This window comes from Anomaloglossus baeobatrachus, chromosome 1 (assembly GCF_048569485.1).
Source record: "Anomaloglossus baeobatrachus isolate aAnoBae1 chromosome 1, aAnoBae1.hap1, whole genome shotgun sequence".
NCBI lineage: Eukaryota > Metazoa > Chordata > Amphibia > Anura > Aromobatidae > Anomaloglossus > Anomaloglossus baeobatrachus.
The window spans coordinates 871,831,235-871,846,153 of NC_134353.1; the positions used below are offsets into that span (position 1 = coordinate 871,831,235).

Sequence of the window (14,919 nt, forward strand, 5' to 3'; positions counted from 1 at the left end):
ATTCAGCCCTGCAGCTATTTGCTTAAAACATGCAACAGTCAAACATACCCCTTGGAATTCAAGCCCACACTTCAGTACCAACTTTAGAGATCTTGACTCACTTGGTTATGTTTGAGGTTGGCACGGGATGCAACTTAAATAAAAACGTCCAGGCTTCATTAAGTCACCATAAAGCACGCCGCCAACACAGAAAATAAACGGCTTTTCAGTGCAGCCAAAACAGCATACATACTCCAAACAATGGCACTTCAGTGGTACACAAGACCCACTATGAAAACTTCACAAAGGAGGCCTTCTTACCTCCATACACAAACACCTAATGATACACTTGGACTTTCTTTTATCCACCATACCAGGTTACGTAGTGAGAATAAGTGAGCAGCCAGTCACACCCATCTCTCTGAATGCTAGTAAACCTAGCCCTTGCCATGCCCTATTAACACTCTCAACACAATATGTGCTGGAGCTTGCTTCCAGGCTTACATCGCTGAGAATAACCCCCTCTGTAATACATATCTCTCATCCATGACATATCCGTTGACCACGGTAGACTAATCAATGTGTACACAGAGTAGTTTAAAGCATACCTCCACTTTTACAAGAAATGATTATAGTGCATGACCCTACAGTATAAAAATATTACTAAATTACTCTACTACTCATTTTTGCTGATAAACTGCAGCAAGGACCACCCAAAGTTTGTGCTTCGTGTGGCGCTAAACTAGGCAGCCTCTTTCTGCTACTTTTAGGCTTTAGTGCACAAGTGAGTGTCAAAGGATTTTACAGCGCTCGCGTCAGCACTGAAGACAGTACCCAAGAGCAACAAGCAGGACAGTACCTAGTTGATTCTCAATCGGCAATAACAATGTGCTTTCTTGGACTAGTCCTGCTGCTGCTTTCTACCCTCTTTCCTCCTAGTCTGTAATCAGAGGTGTGGTGAGCTCTTTTCTTTACTGAACATGTAAGTTGCATCACTGCATACTCCATAAAGAGAAGGGCTCGGTTTGACTTGGTCACTGCACCTGTATTAAGAAGTATCATACTGGTAGAAATGAGAGGCAGAGAAAGCAGCAGGACCAGCTATCGGGTGCACATGGGAGTTAATGTAGAGTTTATTTGCACTGCAGATTGGTAACGTTGCAGAAAGTATTGTCACATGATTAAATCTAGAATTCAATAAACAACAATATCAACAAAAAATTTATAAAAAAAAAATCTAACAAATACAATTCTAGAAGGTAAGTAGTGTTAGGCGGGCTTTGCACGTTGCGACATCGCAAGCCGATGCTGCGATGTCGCACGCGATAGTCCCCGCCCCCGTCGCACGTACGATATCTTGTGATAGCTGGCGTAGCGAAAATTATCGCTACGCCAGCTTCACATGCACTCACCTGCCCTGCGACCGTTGCTCTGGCCGGCGACCCGCCTCCTTCCTAAGGGGGCAGGTCGTGCGGCATCATAGCGATGTCACACGGCAGGCGGCCAATAGCGGCGGAGGGGCGGAGATGAGCAGGATGTAAACATCCCGCCCACCTCCTTCCTTCCGTAGAGCCGGCGGCGGCAGGTAAGGTGAAGTTCCTCGCTCCTGCGGCGTAACACACAGCGATGTGTGCTGCCGCAGGAATGAGGAACAGCATCGTACCATCGCTGCAGCAAAATTATGGAAAAGTCGGAGCTTGCAACGATGATACGATAACGACGCTTTTGCGCTCGTTTATCGTATCATCTAGGATTTACACACAACGACATCGCAAGTGACGCCGGATGTGCGTCACTTTCGATTTGACCCCACCGACATCGCACCTGCGATGTCGTAGTGTGCAAAGCCGCCCTTATGGTTGAGACCAAGAATGGATCTTCATCAGATTCTCTAAAAATCGTAATTTTTCCCAGACCCATTGTTACTGACAAAGCCCAATTTTCGGCAATAAACTATAGTAATGTTAATGTAATGAAGACCTATAATGTTATTATCATTAAGAATTTTATGAAATTTGTCACTTAATACTCTGAGGGGTTATGATCTGCGTTCATAGTTCGTGTAAGACTTACTCCTTGAAAGAATTTGTTTCTGGATCTTCCGTCATTACATCGTGAAGACTTTCCACACAGATATTAATGATTCCACAGAACTTATCTTGAATTACACTGGAAGGGAAGAAACACAATAATGTAAATTCGTATTATTAATATTTTATTAACACATATTTGGTAGAAGGAAATGCTAAACCTGGACAAACGAGGGCAAACCGTCCTGAACACTTAACGAGAAAAGGACAAAACGGCAGAAGAGTTGATTAGAGACTCTACAATCAGAAATAAAATGAAAGGATTCCTGGTAAAATCAGAAGTGACACTAAAGGGTGCTTTACACGCTGCGACATCGCTAGCGATAGCACCCGCCCACGTCGCTGTTTCGTCATGGGGGTGATCACTGCCGTAGCGAACAATATCACTACGGCAGCGTCACACGCACATACCTGCCTAGCGACGTCGCTGGAGACACCGAACAAGCTCTCCTTTCTAAGGGGGCGGTTCGTTCGGCGTCACATTGGCGTCACTAAGTGGCCGCCCAATAGCAGAGGAGGGGCAGAGATGAGCGGCCGGAACATGCCGCCCACCTCCTTCCTTCCTCATTGGCAGTGGACGCAGGTAAGGAGATTTCCGTCGTTCCGGCGGTGTCACACATAGCGATGTGTGATGCCGCAGGAACGACGATCAACCAGCGGCATGCACCAACAACGATATTATGAAAAAGAGCGACATGTCAACGATCAACGATTTTTGCCATTTTTGCGATCATTGATCGTTGCTCCTAGCTGTCACACGCTGTGATGTCGCTAACAATGCTGGATGTGCATCACAAACACCGTGACCACGACGATATATCGTTAGCGATGTCGCAGCGTGTAAAGCACCCTTTAGACATATGAGAAGACAACCACTAAGATAAGTTGGTGTGAATCAATTTGCAAGAGCTGGTCGATTTGCATGAGCCACGTCAGTTATCTGTTGACGCTGGATGGAGTAGCGAGAACCATCTTTTACCTGACATCATCCGTGGATCCTCTTTTGAGTAGACCGGCCTGGTGAGATATCATTGCTGTGGCGTGGTGCATATATGACATTGCAGGAGGCCAGCTAATAAAAAGAAGAGCCAGGGATGACATGAGAGTAGGAGTCAGTGCTCATGGATCTCATCCAGGGTCCTCAGATTATGGACGTGGCCCATGAACCAGGTATGAACTTTACTCAGTTGTTATCTTCTCATGTTTCGAAATATCACTTCCAATTCTAAATGCTGAGTGGAGCTGGTGCAAATTGATTTGCAGGACCCAGTACATTATCCACATCCATAAGCTGTGACTGCTGGACAGGAGCTGTGAGCACTGGCTCTTACCCAATGGATCCTCTTTTGATAAGGCAATATGGTGTAACGTCACATGTGCGTCATGCTACAACAATGATGTCCTGTTAGGCCAGCTAATCAAAAGTAGAGCCTTTGATGTGATCAGGGAAGAGACAGTTCTCATGGCTTGTCACTGACGTGACAAACGGATCGGTTGTTCAAATCCATTCATACCAACTCTAGTACTCAGGTTCAATAGACTAAAGTCAATGAAACTCATAAATGTCTATGTACATGGCCCAGCATTGTCCAAATATCGGCTGCTTAATGTGCAAGCTTGACCAAATCCATGGATTTGCCATGCCCATGCACCAAGAAAAATAAGCTCATCATTGCTTGCTTTGCAGCACCGGAGTTTAATTGAACATTACACAGTGCCCATTAAAATCGATGGCGTGTGCATTTAGTACGTGGACATGTCACAATCTACAGAGTGAGAGACCCTATAGCTGCTCTCAACTATGTGAGTTGAGAGTATTAAATGTGAGATACTCAACTATCAAAGGGAATCTGTCACCACATTTGACCCATTTAGCCTATTAATATGGGCATAAAGGTTATAGAATGATGAAAAATGTCTTACTTGTCCGTCTCATATCAGATGCCTTGTTGAGGATGAATCATCTTTATCGCTTTATGTAAATTAGCTCTTCCAGGCTATGGGGCAGATGCTGCCTGGAAGATAACTCCGCCTCCAGAGATTATTTTAAATAAAAGGGGAGTTACCAGTGTGAGACAAGTAACTGACACAGAACAGGAGAAATGAAATCTGACTTCTTGCAAACACATTTTTGCTGTTCCCTGAGCTCTGCTTCATTGCAACAATATTATAAGCTGGTCTGCCTGTGAGATGGAGGCTGAAGCTGAGAGGAACCTGCAGAAGTGTCAGTTATAAATGACACACAGCTCTGCAGTGAGAATAGAGAGCGGCCATCACATATCACACTGGTAACGCCCCTTTTCTTTAAAATAATCTCTGGAGGTGGAGCTATCTTCTAGGCAGCATCCGCCCCATAGCATGGAAGAGCTCATTTACATAAAGTGATAAAAGATGATTTTTCCACAACAAGGCTTCTGATATGAGACAAGACAGGAATGACTATATTCAGCTGAATATAACCTGTATGCCCATATTAACAGTTTAGATACAGTAGGTCAAATGTGGTGACAGATTCCCTTTAATTATGAGCAGATGATTTAATTGATGGGTCACCTTAAGGATCGGTCTCACATCCAGCATTTTTTTTTTCTTGAGTACAAGAATAACAAATTTTGTTCCATATTCTAAATCTGATTTCCAGCCATTTTTTGGTTCATGTTACCATTTTCTTCATCAGTGTGGCAAGCATAGTCACTTTGTTTTATTGTATATAAAAAAATGTAATAAAACCGTTTCCCAGCTTCTTCTATCCATTAATCATGTCTGCTGTCTGATGCTTTTTCAGCCCCATAGACTTCAATAGGCACCTTTATTCCGAAAATTGGATCCAAACCACATTCAATTTTGTTTTTGCTTTATCAGTGCAAAAAAAAGCAACATGCTCATAAAATATTTATTGGGTACATGTTTTATATGTAAAAAAACAATAGATAGAACATGTTAATGATACTTGGATGTGAATGGGGTCTTAATCGGAAAAGTTGCAAATGACTAAAGCGGGCTTAAAGCCTGCTTTACACGTTGCAATTTCGCATACGATATCGTATGCGATTTGCAACGCCCCATCGTATGTGTGGCATGTTCAATTTGTTGAAAGTGCCGCACAAACGATTAACCCCCATCACACGTACTTACCCGTCCATACGACCTCGATGTGGGCGGCGAACGTCCACTTCCTGGAGTGGGAGGGACGTTCGGCGTCACAGCGACGTCACGTGGCAGCCGGCCAATAGAAGTGGAGGGGCGGAGCTGAGCGGGACGTAAACATCCCGCCCACCTCCTTCCTTCCGCATTACTGGCCGGGAGCCGCAGGACGCAGGTAAGATCTGTTCATCGTTCCCGGGGTGTCACACACTGCGATGTGTGCTACCCCGGGTACGATGAACAATCTGACGTTCAATTCATGAGGAATGAACGACATGTATGCGATGAACGTTTTACCGTTCAATCGCAATCGCACGTACCTGTTACACACTACAATGTACCTTACGATGCCGGATGTGCGTCACTTACGACGTGACCCCGCCGACACATTGTAAGATACATTGCAGCGTGTAAAGCGGGCTTTACACGCTACAATAAATCTAACGATGTGTCGGCGGGGTCACGTCGTAAGTGACGCACATCCGGCATCGTTAGTGTTGTTGTAGCGTGTGAAACCTATGTGCGATTGCGATTGTACGAAAACACGTTGATCGCATACACGTCGTTCAAATTCTAAAAATTGAACGTCCGGTTGTTCATCGTTCCTGAGGCAGCACACATCGCTGTGTGTGACACCACGGGAACGATGAACACAGCTTACCTGCCTCCAGCCTGCAATGCGGAAGGAAGGAGGTGGGCGGGATGTTTACGTCCCGCTCATCTCCGCCCCTCTGCTTCTATTGGCCGGCTGCCGTGTGACGTCACTGTGACGCCAAACGTCCCACCCACTACAGGAAGAGGATGTCCGCCGCCCACAGCGAGGTCATATGGAAGGTAAGTGTGACGGGATTTAATCGTTTGTGCGACACGGGCAACAAATTGAACGTGCTGCACATACGATGGGGGCGGGTGTGATCGCATACGAGATCGCATGTGTAATTGTAACGTGTAAAGCAGGCTTTAAACTTCATGAATTAAGAAATCAGTGTTCGAGGTCAAGAAAAGAATGGGCAAACATGGAAGAAAGAAATGGCTTATAAATGTATTTGTCACGCCTGCAACTAGTTGGTTTCCATACACTGCATGTCCAAAAATACACTTCAGCCCCCTGACAATTACAGTATAGAATATCATTTCTTCCCTACTGCTCCCTTCTTCCATAGTACATGGCTAATGGCTCAGCAGGTATAACAGAGAGCATATCAATAACGGACTACAAAGGGCACAGTTCACCACCTCTAGGTCTCATTAAACCTGACAAGCCATGTATTATAGATATTCTTATTCACACGTTCCACAAGGAAATGAAATTAGCAATATGAAAAATACAATAATATGCAGCCTAGTAAAAAATGACTCCTCTACTACTAATGAGAGGGAAGAAAAAAAATCTAAATGCTGTGTCGGCGAGCAAACGTCAATCATGACAAATTCTTAAAGGTTTCCCAGGACCAGGGTCCCTCGGGAGCTGCACCTGGGCGCAGTTAGGCTATGTGCCCACGGGACAATGTACCCGCGGATTTTTCCACGAAAAACCCGCGTATTTACCTAGATTTTCCGCAGGTTTAGGCAAGTAGACACTCCCCATGTTATCCTATGGGATTTGGGGAGTGCTGTGTCCATGCTGCGGTATGTTCGGCTGCGGAATATGCTGCGGATGTCCTGAAGCCACACGTAACTGCATGACAATTATTCATGCGGAAATAACTGCTGATGTCCAGCCTTTCCACTATGGAGATAGAGGCCAGGACTTCCGCTGGTATTTACGCACTTGTCCCGCAGGTTTACCGCAACAAAAATACTCAAATTCCACAGCAATGTATAGCTGCGGATTCCGGGGAGCAGCTGTGGGAAACCTGCGGACAAAGCTACAGCAAAATCTCCCGTGGGCACATAGCCTTACTCAAATGCAGCACCATATAAAGTACATCCATAGAAGAGGGCTGGTGTTTTTGGAAAAGAAGGCAAACTTTTTGATCTTATTTAATTTCATACCATCAGCAAAAAAAGTGTTATAAATTTCCCAAAGTCCTGTTAATTTACAAGTAAACTGACATCTAGGCACAGTGAATCCACATATTTCCAGGAGGAATAACTGAGGGATGGCATAAACTAGAGTTTTAAGGAAAACAATGGTGTGTTATGGAGAAACAAGTATTTAATAAGAGAGATGTCAGCAGAAATGGCAGCTCCTCTAACATACTAATCCCAGTGGGTTTAATTACGCTTTTTACGGTTTGTTCACATTTGCTTATAAAATTGGCAAGTGCAATCCGATAAAAAAAAAAAATAAAAATCGGGTTGTACTTGCAAAAAGGCTAAAAAAACAAGGTCGTGTCCATCTTCAAGGTTTTCCTTAGCTGGAATCAGGCTTAGGCTATGTGCCCACGCTGCGGATTTACCGCGGATTTTGCCGCGGATTTGCCGCGGATTTCCCGAAAATCTGCAGCAGCGGCACTTCCAAGCCATTTCAATGGCATTTTGGAAATGCTGTGGCCATGCTGCGGATTTTGATGCGGAAAAATCTGCAGCATGTCAATTATTTGTTGCGGATTTTGGTGCGGATTGTGGGTATAGAATGGGGGAAAAAAAGAAAAGAAATCCGCATCAAAATCCGCAGGAAATCCGCGGTAAATCCGCGGGTGCGGATTTGCCGCGAAAGTCGCGGATTTTCATGCAGAAAAATCCGCAGGTACATTCTACCGTGGACACATAGCCTTAAGGCTATGTGTCCACGGTAGAAGGTACCTGCGGATTTTTCTGCCTGAAAATCCGCGACTTTCGCGGCAAATCCGCACCCGCGGATTTGCCGCGGATTTACCGCGGATTTTGATGCGGATTTTTTTTTTTTTTTTTTCCCCATTCAAAACCAAAAATCCGCACCAAATCTGCACCAAACAATTGACATGCTGCAGATTTTTCCGGATCAAAATCCGCGGCAAATCCGCAGCGGAAAAATCCGCAGCATGGACACAGCATTTCCAAAATGCCATTGAAATGGCTTGGAAGGGCCGCTGCTGCAGATTTTTGGGAAATCCGCGGCAAATCCGCGGCAAAATCCGCGCAAAATCCGCAGCGTGGGCACATAGCCTTAGGGTTCGGTTCCACTGCCATACTGCTTCTGATGCGAGACCACTGAAAGCGATATGCTAATGTGACGCCCCTGACTATATCAGGGTGTCACAGGGGACTGCATCCTCTCTTTCTATGGTGCAGGACCTACCCCCCATGGTTCCAGGTTCCTGAAAACCAATATCACTCCCATCAGCACCACAAATCCCAACCACACCTTACATCATGACCTGTCAGGCACACCAGTGGGTTGGTCTAGCTGGAAAAGGGCCACTCACCTAAGGGTCAGGTAGACTGGTGGGAGGGAAAGAAGTGAGTTCAGAGTAGCCCTAAGACAGTGGTCCGGGACGAGAGGAGTCGGAGACCCGGTCGCAGGGTATTGGAAAGGAGTGCCCTGACTTAGTTTTGAAGAACGGTCGGCACCAGAAAGTCCAGTAACTGGACCGGTACTGAGCACAGCGGGGTACAGGACCCTAGATCAGGGAAAATCTTCAAGTGCCTTGATAATTAACCTGTGGAGGATAGTCTCTTTATGAACTTCCCCAAGAGCTCAGAGATCGAAGGCATCAGCACAATGAGGGGAATAGGGCTTTCCAGCTTATGCAACCCACTGAGATCCCAAGTCCTAGCCCTCAAGAGCATAGCTCCCCTACACATGGGGAGTGGGACCCTGACAGCTTCAGGCCAAAGGGTCACAAGAACAACTAAAATTGTGCATGGAGGCAGGCTCCGGACCATTAAAGTGATACCGGTGGGAGCGGACACCCTGACGGGTTCCCCACAATTGCAGTGGTACCCAGAGACTTTGGTTTACTACAGTGTGTGAGTCTGCTTTATTGGCTGCCTCTAACATCACAATAACCTGAGTGAGTACACTGCCCCCCTCCCGGCATCCTGCCTGCCCAGCAAGCCTGCACAGAACCATCAACTAACCCTGCAGATTTCCTTGGCCTCCCTACCTGCGGAGGGAATTGTCACCTAGCTGACCCCACATCATCTGCCCCGGTACTCCCCTCGGCAGCGGGGGTACTCCCTTCTTACCGCAACCCGCAGGTGGCATCACAAACTATTCCCCTGTAAATAGCCCCCTCTTTTTATTTCAAGTGGCCGCTGAGCCCCGGGTCCAGGGACCCTCGAGCCACAGCTATCCCGGATCCGAGTAGCTCGTCTGCTTAGGGGCGTACACTAATGACTCTCTGCTGCGAGCGTCATCTGAGGGTCATGCGATTGTGATGTGATCTTGTGATCACATCACAGGTGCGGAGAAGATGGAGGGAGAACTTTCTCCATCTCCTCCACTGTCTGTCTCTCTGTACATCACACTGCGGTCGGATTAAATGCGAGTGCAGTGCGATATATCACACTCTACCATAGACTTGTACGGCTTTGTGGGCCGAGAATCGCTGCCAAACGCAGCATGCTGGGATTCATTCCGCAGGCCGCTATGGCAGGAGAAATCAATCGCAGATGGACACTGCCCCATAGTTTTGAACTAGAGTGAGAGCAATCCTATGTTTTATCGGATTGCACTTGCCTGTGCAAAACGTAAGTGGAACTGAACCCTTAGGAAAAAAATCAAAGCATGGAGTGTATAGCCATGTATCTCGGATGAGACTCACCAATGCAAGTCAATGGGTGGGAGAAAAAAATGGAGGGCACACAGATAATCGTATGACATGGTATGCAATACATTTTTAACATCATCTTTCACATGCCATAATAACAAATAGTAAGCTAGTTGTCATATTAATAAAGCAATCTTAAAGAGATAGATAGATATCCTGCAGATAATGTCCCACCCCCCCTACATATTATACACTTGCAACCTTTAGTGCCTTTCATGTGGCAATAAAGAGTGCAAGTGTATAATATGTAGGGGATTGTGACATTATAGATCTACAGGATATCTATCTATGTATGTATGTATCTATCTATCTATCTACACTGGCAAGCAAAAGGGTAACAATTAGGGTTGAGCGGATCTGGACTGCAAAAGTCCGGATCTGCGCGGTTTCAAAGATTTCCGGGTGCCATACCCGGATCCAGATGCACAATCCGGATACGGCACTGGGGAAATGAATTGAAAAATAAAGAAAATAAGATTTAAGCAAGAGTTTCATCCTTACGAGACTCGGTGTCATGGCGGCAAACTGCTTCCAGGTTACGCATTCATTTCCTGTACTGAGCAGTACTGCTTTCCGTGCTTTCCCCACCCACCGGCCTTCCTGTCGTCTGTGATTGGTTGCAGTCAGACCCGCCCCCAGCCTGTGACAGCGTCTGCATGCAGTCATTGCTCATCGCGGCTCAGTCATAGGCTACACTTACAGCCAGCGGTCGTTCCTTATGGTGGCTGACTGTTAGATGTAGCAGAGCTGGATGCTTCGCCATGGGATCTCGTGTGAATTACGCCGGACTTGCAGGGTGTTGAGGGTTAATAAAGTGACGAAGGAGGGTGTGCGTTTTTGTATTTTGTTTTCCAAATAAAGTATTTTTTCTCCGTGTTTGTGCTTATTTACTTTCATGTACAGGTTAATGATACAGGTATATCATAGACACCTGTGCCATCAGTAACCTAGAGGTTAGTAGCAGGTGTGCGCTCTCATTAACCCCTCATTACCCCAACTACCATCGCACCAATTCAACGGGAAGAGCCGGTATTGCACCGGGATTGTCACATCTAATGGATGCGGCAATACTGGGCGGCTCCGGGCTGAGAATACCAGCCCCCAGCTGGCTTTATCTTGGCTGGGTATCAAAATTAGGGGGGCCGCACATCGTTATTTTTTTTAAATGATTTATTTAACTAAAAAAAGAACGCCACATGCGGTGTCTCTGAGGCCAGAGTCACACTTGTGAGGGACTCGCGCGAGTCTGACATCTCATCACCGGCACAGTCGCACACTCTTCTTACAGGAGCGTGCATGTGTTTCTAGGTACATGCACGCTCATGTTCAGAGAGAGGCAGGCCGTGCCGGGTGATGTCATGCTTGTACGAGTCTGACATCGCATCACCCGCATAGCCACGCACACTTCTGACAGGAGCGTGCATGTGTTTCTGTCTACATGCATGCTCATAATACTGACCCGCAGACACTTGCACTGCTTTCCCCACCCACCGGCTGTCCTGGCGCCTGTGATTGGTTGCAGTCAGCTGACACGCTGACACTCAGGGTGGGGGCGCGTCTAACTGCAACCAATTACACGCGTCGGTGGGTGGGCAAAACAGTGAATATTGAATTGTTGGCTTCGGAAGGGAAAGCGTGACCCGGAAGAAGTATGCCGCCATGACACAGCCTGGGTGAGTAAACCACATGCGCTCCTACCCCCCTATCCCTTCCACTAACATTTTTAATCTCCGGATTCTGGTCCCCATTGACTTATATGGGTCTTGGATTCCGGAGCAGGTTGAGGTTTTTTTTTTATTGAGCAGTGATCTGCCGGTCCCATTTTTTTGCGAGTCCGAGCAGCTCTAGTAACAATGTTTTATATTTCACCATCCTCTACATCTTTGAGAGTGAGGCTATATTCAATTTATAGACAATCATCTTGGCTATCTCATACATAAATTTAACTTTCATCTATTTAGCATATGATTAGTTATGCTGATTATTGTCATGTCACTGCATTATTACTGTTTTGCTCCTGGTGTTTGAAAAATCTTTTTCGTCCTGTATATTACCAATTACAACCTGTTCTCACATTCCCTAATAGCTCAGTGTGTTACTTGGTTGATTCCCAAGTGATATGTCATTGGTTCGAATCGAGGAGCAGCCATGAAAGAGATTTCCCAAGAAAAGAGAAACAGCATCATCCAGCTCATAGATAGCGGTCTCTCAGCCAAGAAATTTGCCAAACTGCTTTATGTGAGTGCCATGACAGTGGGAGCATATGAAATGAAGTCCGTCTATCCATTCAAAAGCCAAGAAGTGGACGTCCAGGCAAAATATTGGAGTCAACAAGTCGGCTCATCACAAGGTCTATCAGTTGTGAAGCGACAAACACGGGGCAGTGGAGACAGCTCGTATGCAAACAAGCACCGTGCAACACACGTTACACAAGTCTGGAATGGTGACATGAAAAAAGGTGAAGAAGCCTCGACTTTAACATCACCATAAGGAGCGTTGGCTTGAAAATGCAAAGAATAACAAAAAGTGTAAAGTAGAAGATTGGAAACGAGCGATTTGGAACAATGAGATGAAACTCAATAGACTCAGCTCTGATAGGAGCAAACTGATCTGAAAGAAAAAAGACAAAAAATGGCTAACTGATTGAGAAATTGAAGGAACTGTCAAGTTCAAGGGAGGAAGCAGACAAAGATGTTGGATACTTGACCAGGACAGATAGTGGTCTCAATGCAGAGTATCCTACAAGACAGGTTTCTCCGTACACTCAAGTACAATGGGTATGGATAGGACATCATAAAGTTCCAGCAGGACAACGACTCAAAGCATACGTCAAGATTGGAGAAGAAATGGTTCAGTGGCAATGAAATAGAGGTGCTGGATTGGCCCCCACAGTCCCAAGACTTCAACCCAATTGAACACTTGTCGGTAGAGTTGAAGAAAAAGGTGTATAGATACCCAACTGAGCCGACCAGTAAGCACCAATATTAAGAATGTGTTAACGAGACCCGGGATCAAATTTTGGTCAAGACATGCTTGGATCTGATCGAGAGCATGCCCAGAAGGATTGAGACAGTGTTGAAAGCCAAAGGTGGATTTCAAAATACTAACAAACTAATAAAAGTTTAAAGTTATATTTTAAGGAGCAAAACAGTAAGAAGTCAGTGACAAGACAAAAATCTGCATAACTAATCATATGCTAAATATTTCCAAGTCACATTTATGAATGAGATAGCCAAGATGATTGTCTATAAAATGAAGGTAGTCTCACACTCAAAGCAGTAGTGGATGGTAAGATATGGAGCCTGAAATTCCAAAGTTCAAAACATTGTTACCCTTTTGCTCGTCAGTGAATCTAAGATTCCTTTAGTATTTATGCCAACTAGCTTTAATGTATATAGAGGATTAGAATATCTTAAAGGTGATGTTATACGCATGTTATACGGATGCTAGGTGCTGAAAAAAAAAATTTGCACACTCACATTTCATATGGAATGACATACGCACAACTCTTGTCAACTTTTCTGGTGGAGAATCTGAGCGATTTTGTATACTAAGATGTGAGCAAACCTTACAATGAATGACAAAAAAATGACTCAAATCTCTGCACAGCACTTTCTATTCTTCACAATAATAATGGAATGTATAATTATTTATCTAGTGGAAATCATTATTATGTACGGGCACCTTAACACTCCGGATTCACATTTTGTACAGATTGAACCTATATTTTGCTGCATACATGGCGGTTGCTCTGTCCTTGTGTTTCCAGACATTGGGCAACCTCCCTAAGTTTAGCAACATTTTTATTTTAGCAGAATTGAGGTCTGATCTATGATTTGACTACTACAGGACTTTGCTTTTTCCATCTTTTTTAGGGTACGTCTTCATGTACACTGCTGTATTATAGTCCCATAAAACCTCAGATCTCTATGCGGCAGTAACAAGCTCCCAAAACTGGACCTTTCTATGACACTGACTCCGTAAGGATTCTTTAAGAATAGTGGCATACTCAATCAAAGTTGTACCCAAAGTACTGTATAGAGGAATCTATTTGAAGGAATACAAAACTATAAAGATCCCAAATGCTGCCAGAGGGGCTCTGTACCCATGACATATACCTAAGCCCAAACTGTCTTATGGGATTTGCATGGTCACTCAGTGTCACAGGTTTGTCATGGGTGACAGTCATGTGGTTTCTGGCTATAGAGGGTCACAGTGTTTGGCTGAGCAAAATGCTCCCTGACCTTCTATTGTTCCTGCTGTTAGTATTCAGTGTAATAGGTAGATTTCCCGCTGAATTTTAATCTCTCCCCCTTTTGAACCTATCTGTTGATCATCAGTACTCTCTTGGTGCTTAAACACTCCCATCGTCCCTGGACTGGTGCTGGTGAAATTATTCAGTTCATTCTAGCTCTGGATGCAAGCAGGTGGCTTGCTCTCATCTGTAGTATTGTTGCTGAACTCCTGCCTGTGTCATCTGTAGATAAACAGTTTATCCTTTTTCCCCCGTGTCTTCCTTTAGTGTTTAGTGGGGTTGACGAAGAGCTCATCCCACCCGTTCCCTATTTAGGGTCCAGCACTACGGATACCTAGGGTCATGTATCTGGCTCAACACATAGGTGTGTAACCTATCTACGGTGATGAGGGACTCCAGGGACCAGCTGTAGGTTTGGTCATGGGTCACCATCTCCCCGTACCTAGTGTGAGACTCAGTTTTGGAATATCGCTGAGAGCAGAATAATATCTACGGTGTTACCCTTTCAGGTTAGAATTACCCTAAGGCTGAGGCCACACAAGGATTACTGTAATCCCCTTGCATGACACTCGGCTCACGCTGGCAGTACAGCAGAGCCGAGTGTCATGCGAGTGTCCCTGCGACTGAGGTCCAACTGTGCAAGCGGACCTCAGCTGCGGGTGGCGGGCTGGCTCTGAGGAGGGGCGGGCCAGTGCGGAGGAGGGGCGGGCAGCTGCTGTGGAGGGGAGGGATTTCTCTCCCTCTCTCTGCCGTT

General features: G+C 45.5%; 1 protein-coding gene across 1 annotated transcript in view; it reads right to left on the reverse strand.

The window, feature by feature from the left end:
• Window positions 1–14,919, reverse strand: part of IPO11 (importin 11) — a 643,145-nt gene that overhangs the window by 178,860 nt on the left and 449,366 nt on the right. Inside the window, exon 28 of the mRNA XM_075326256.1 lies at window positions 2,053–2,148. Within this exon, the coding sequence (XP_075182371.1) occupies window positions 2,053–2,148 (96 nt within the window). The remainder of the gene's footprint in view (window positions 1–2,052; window positions 2,149–14,919) is intronic.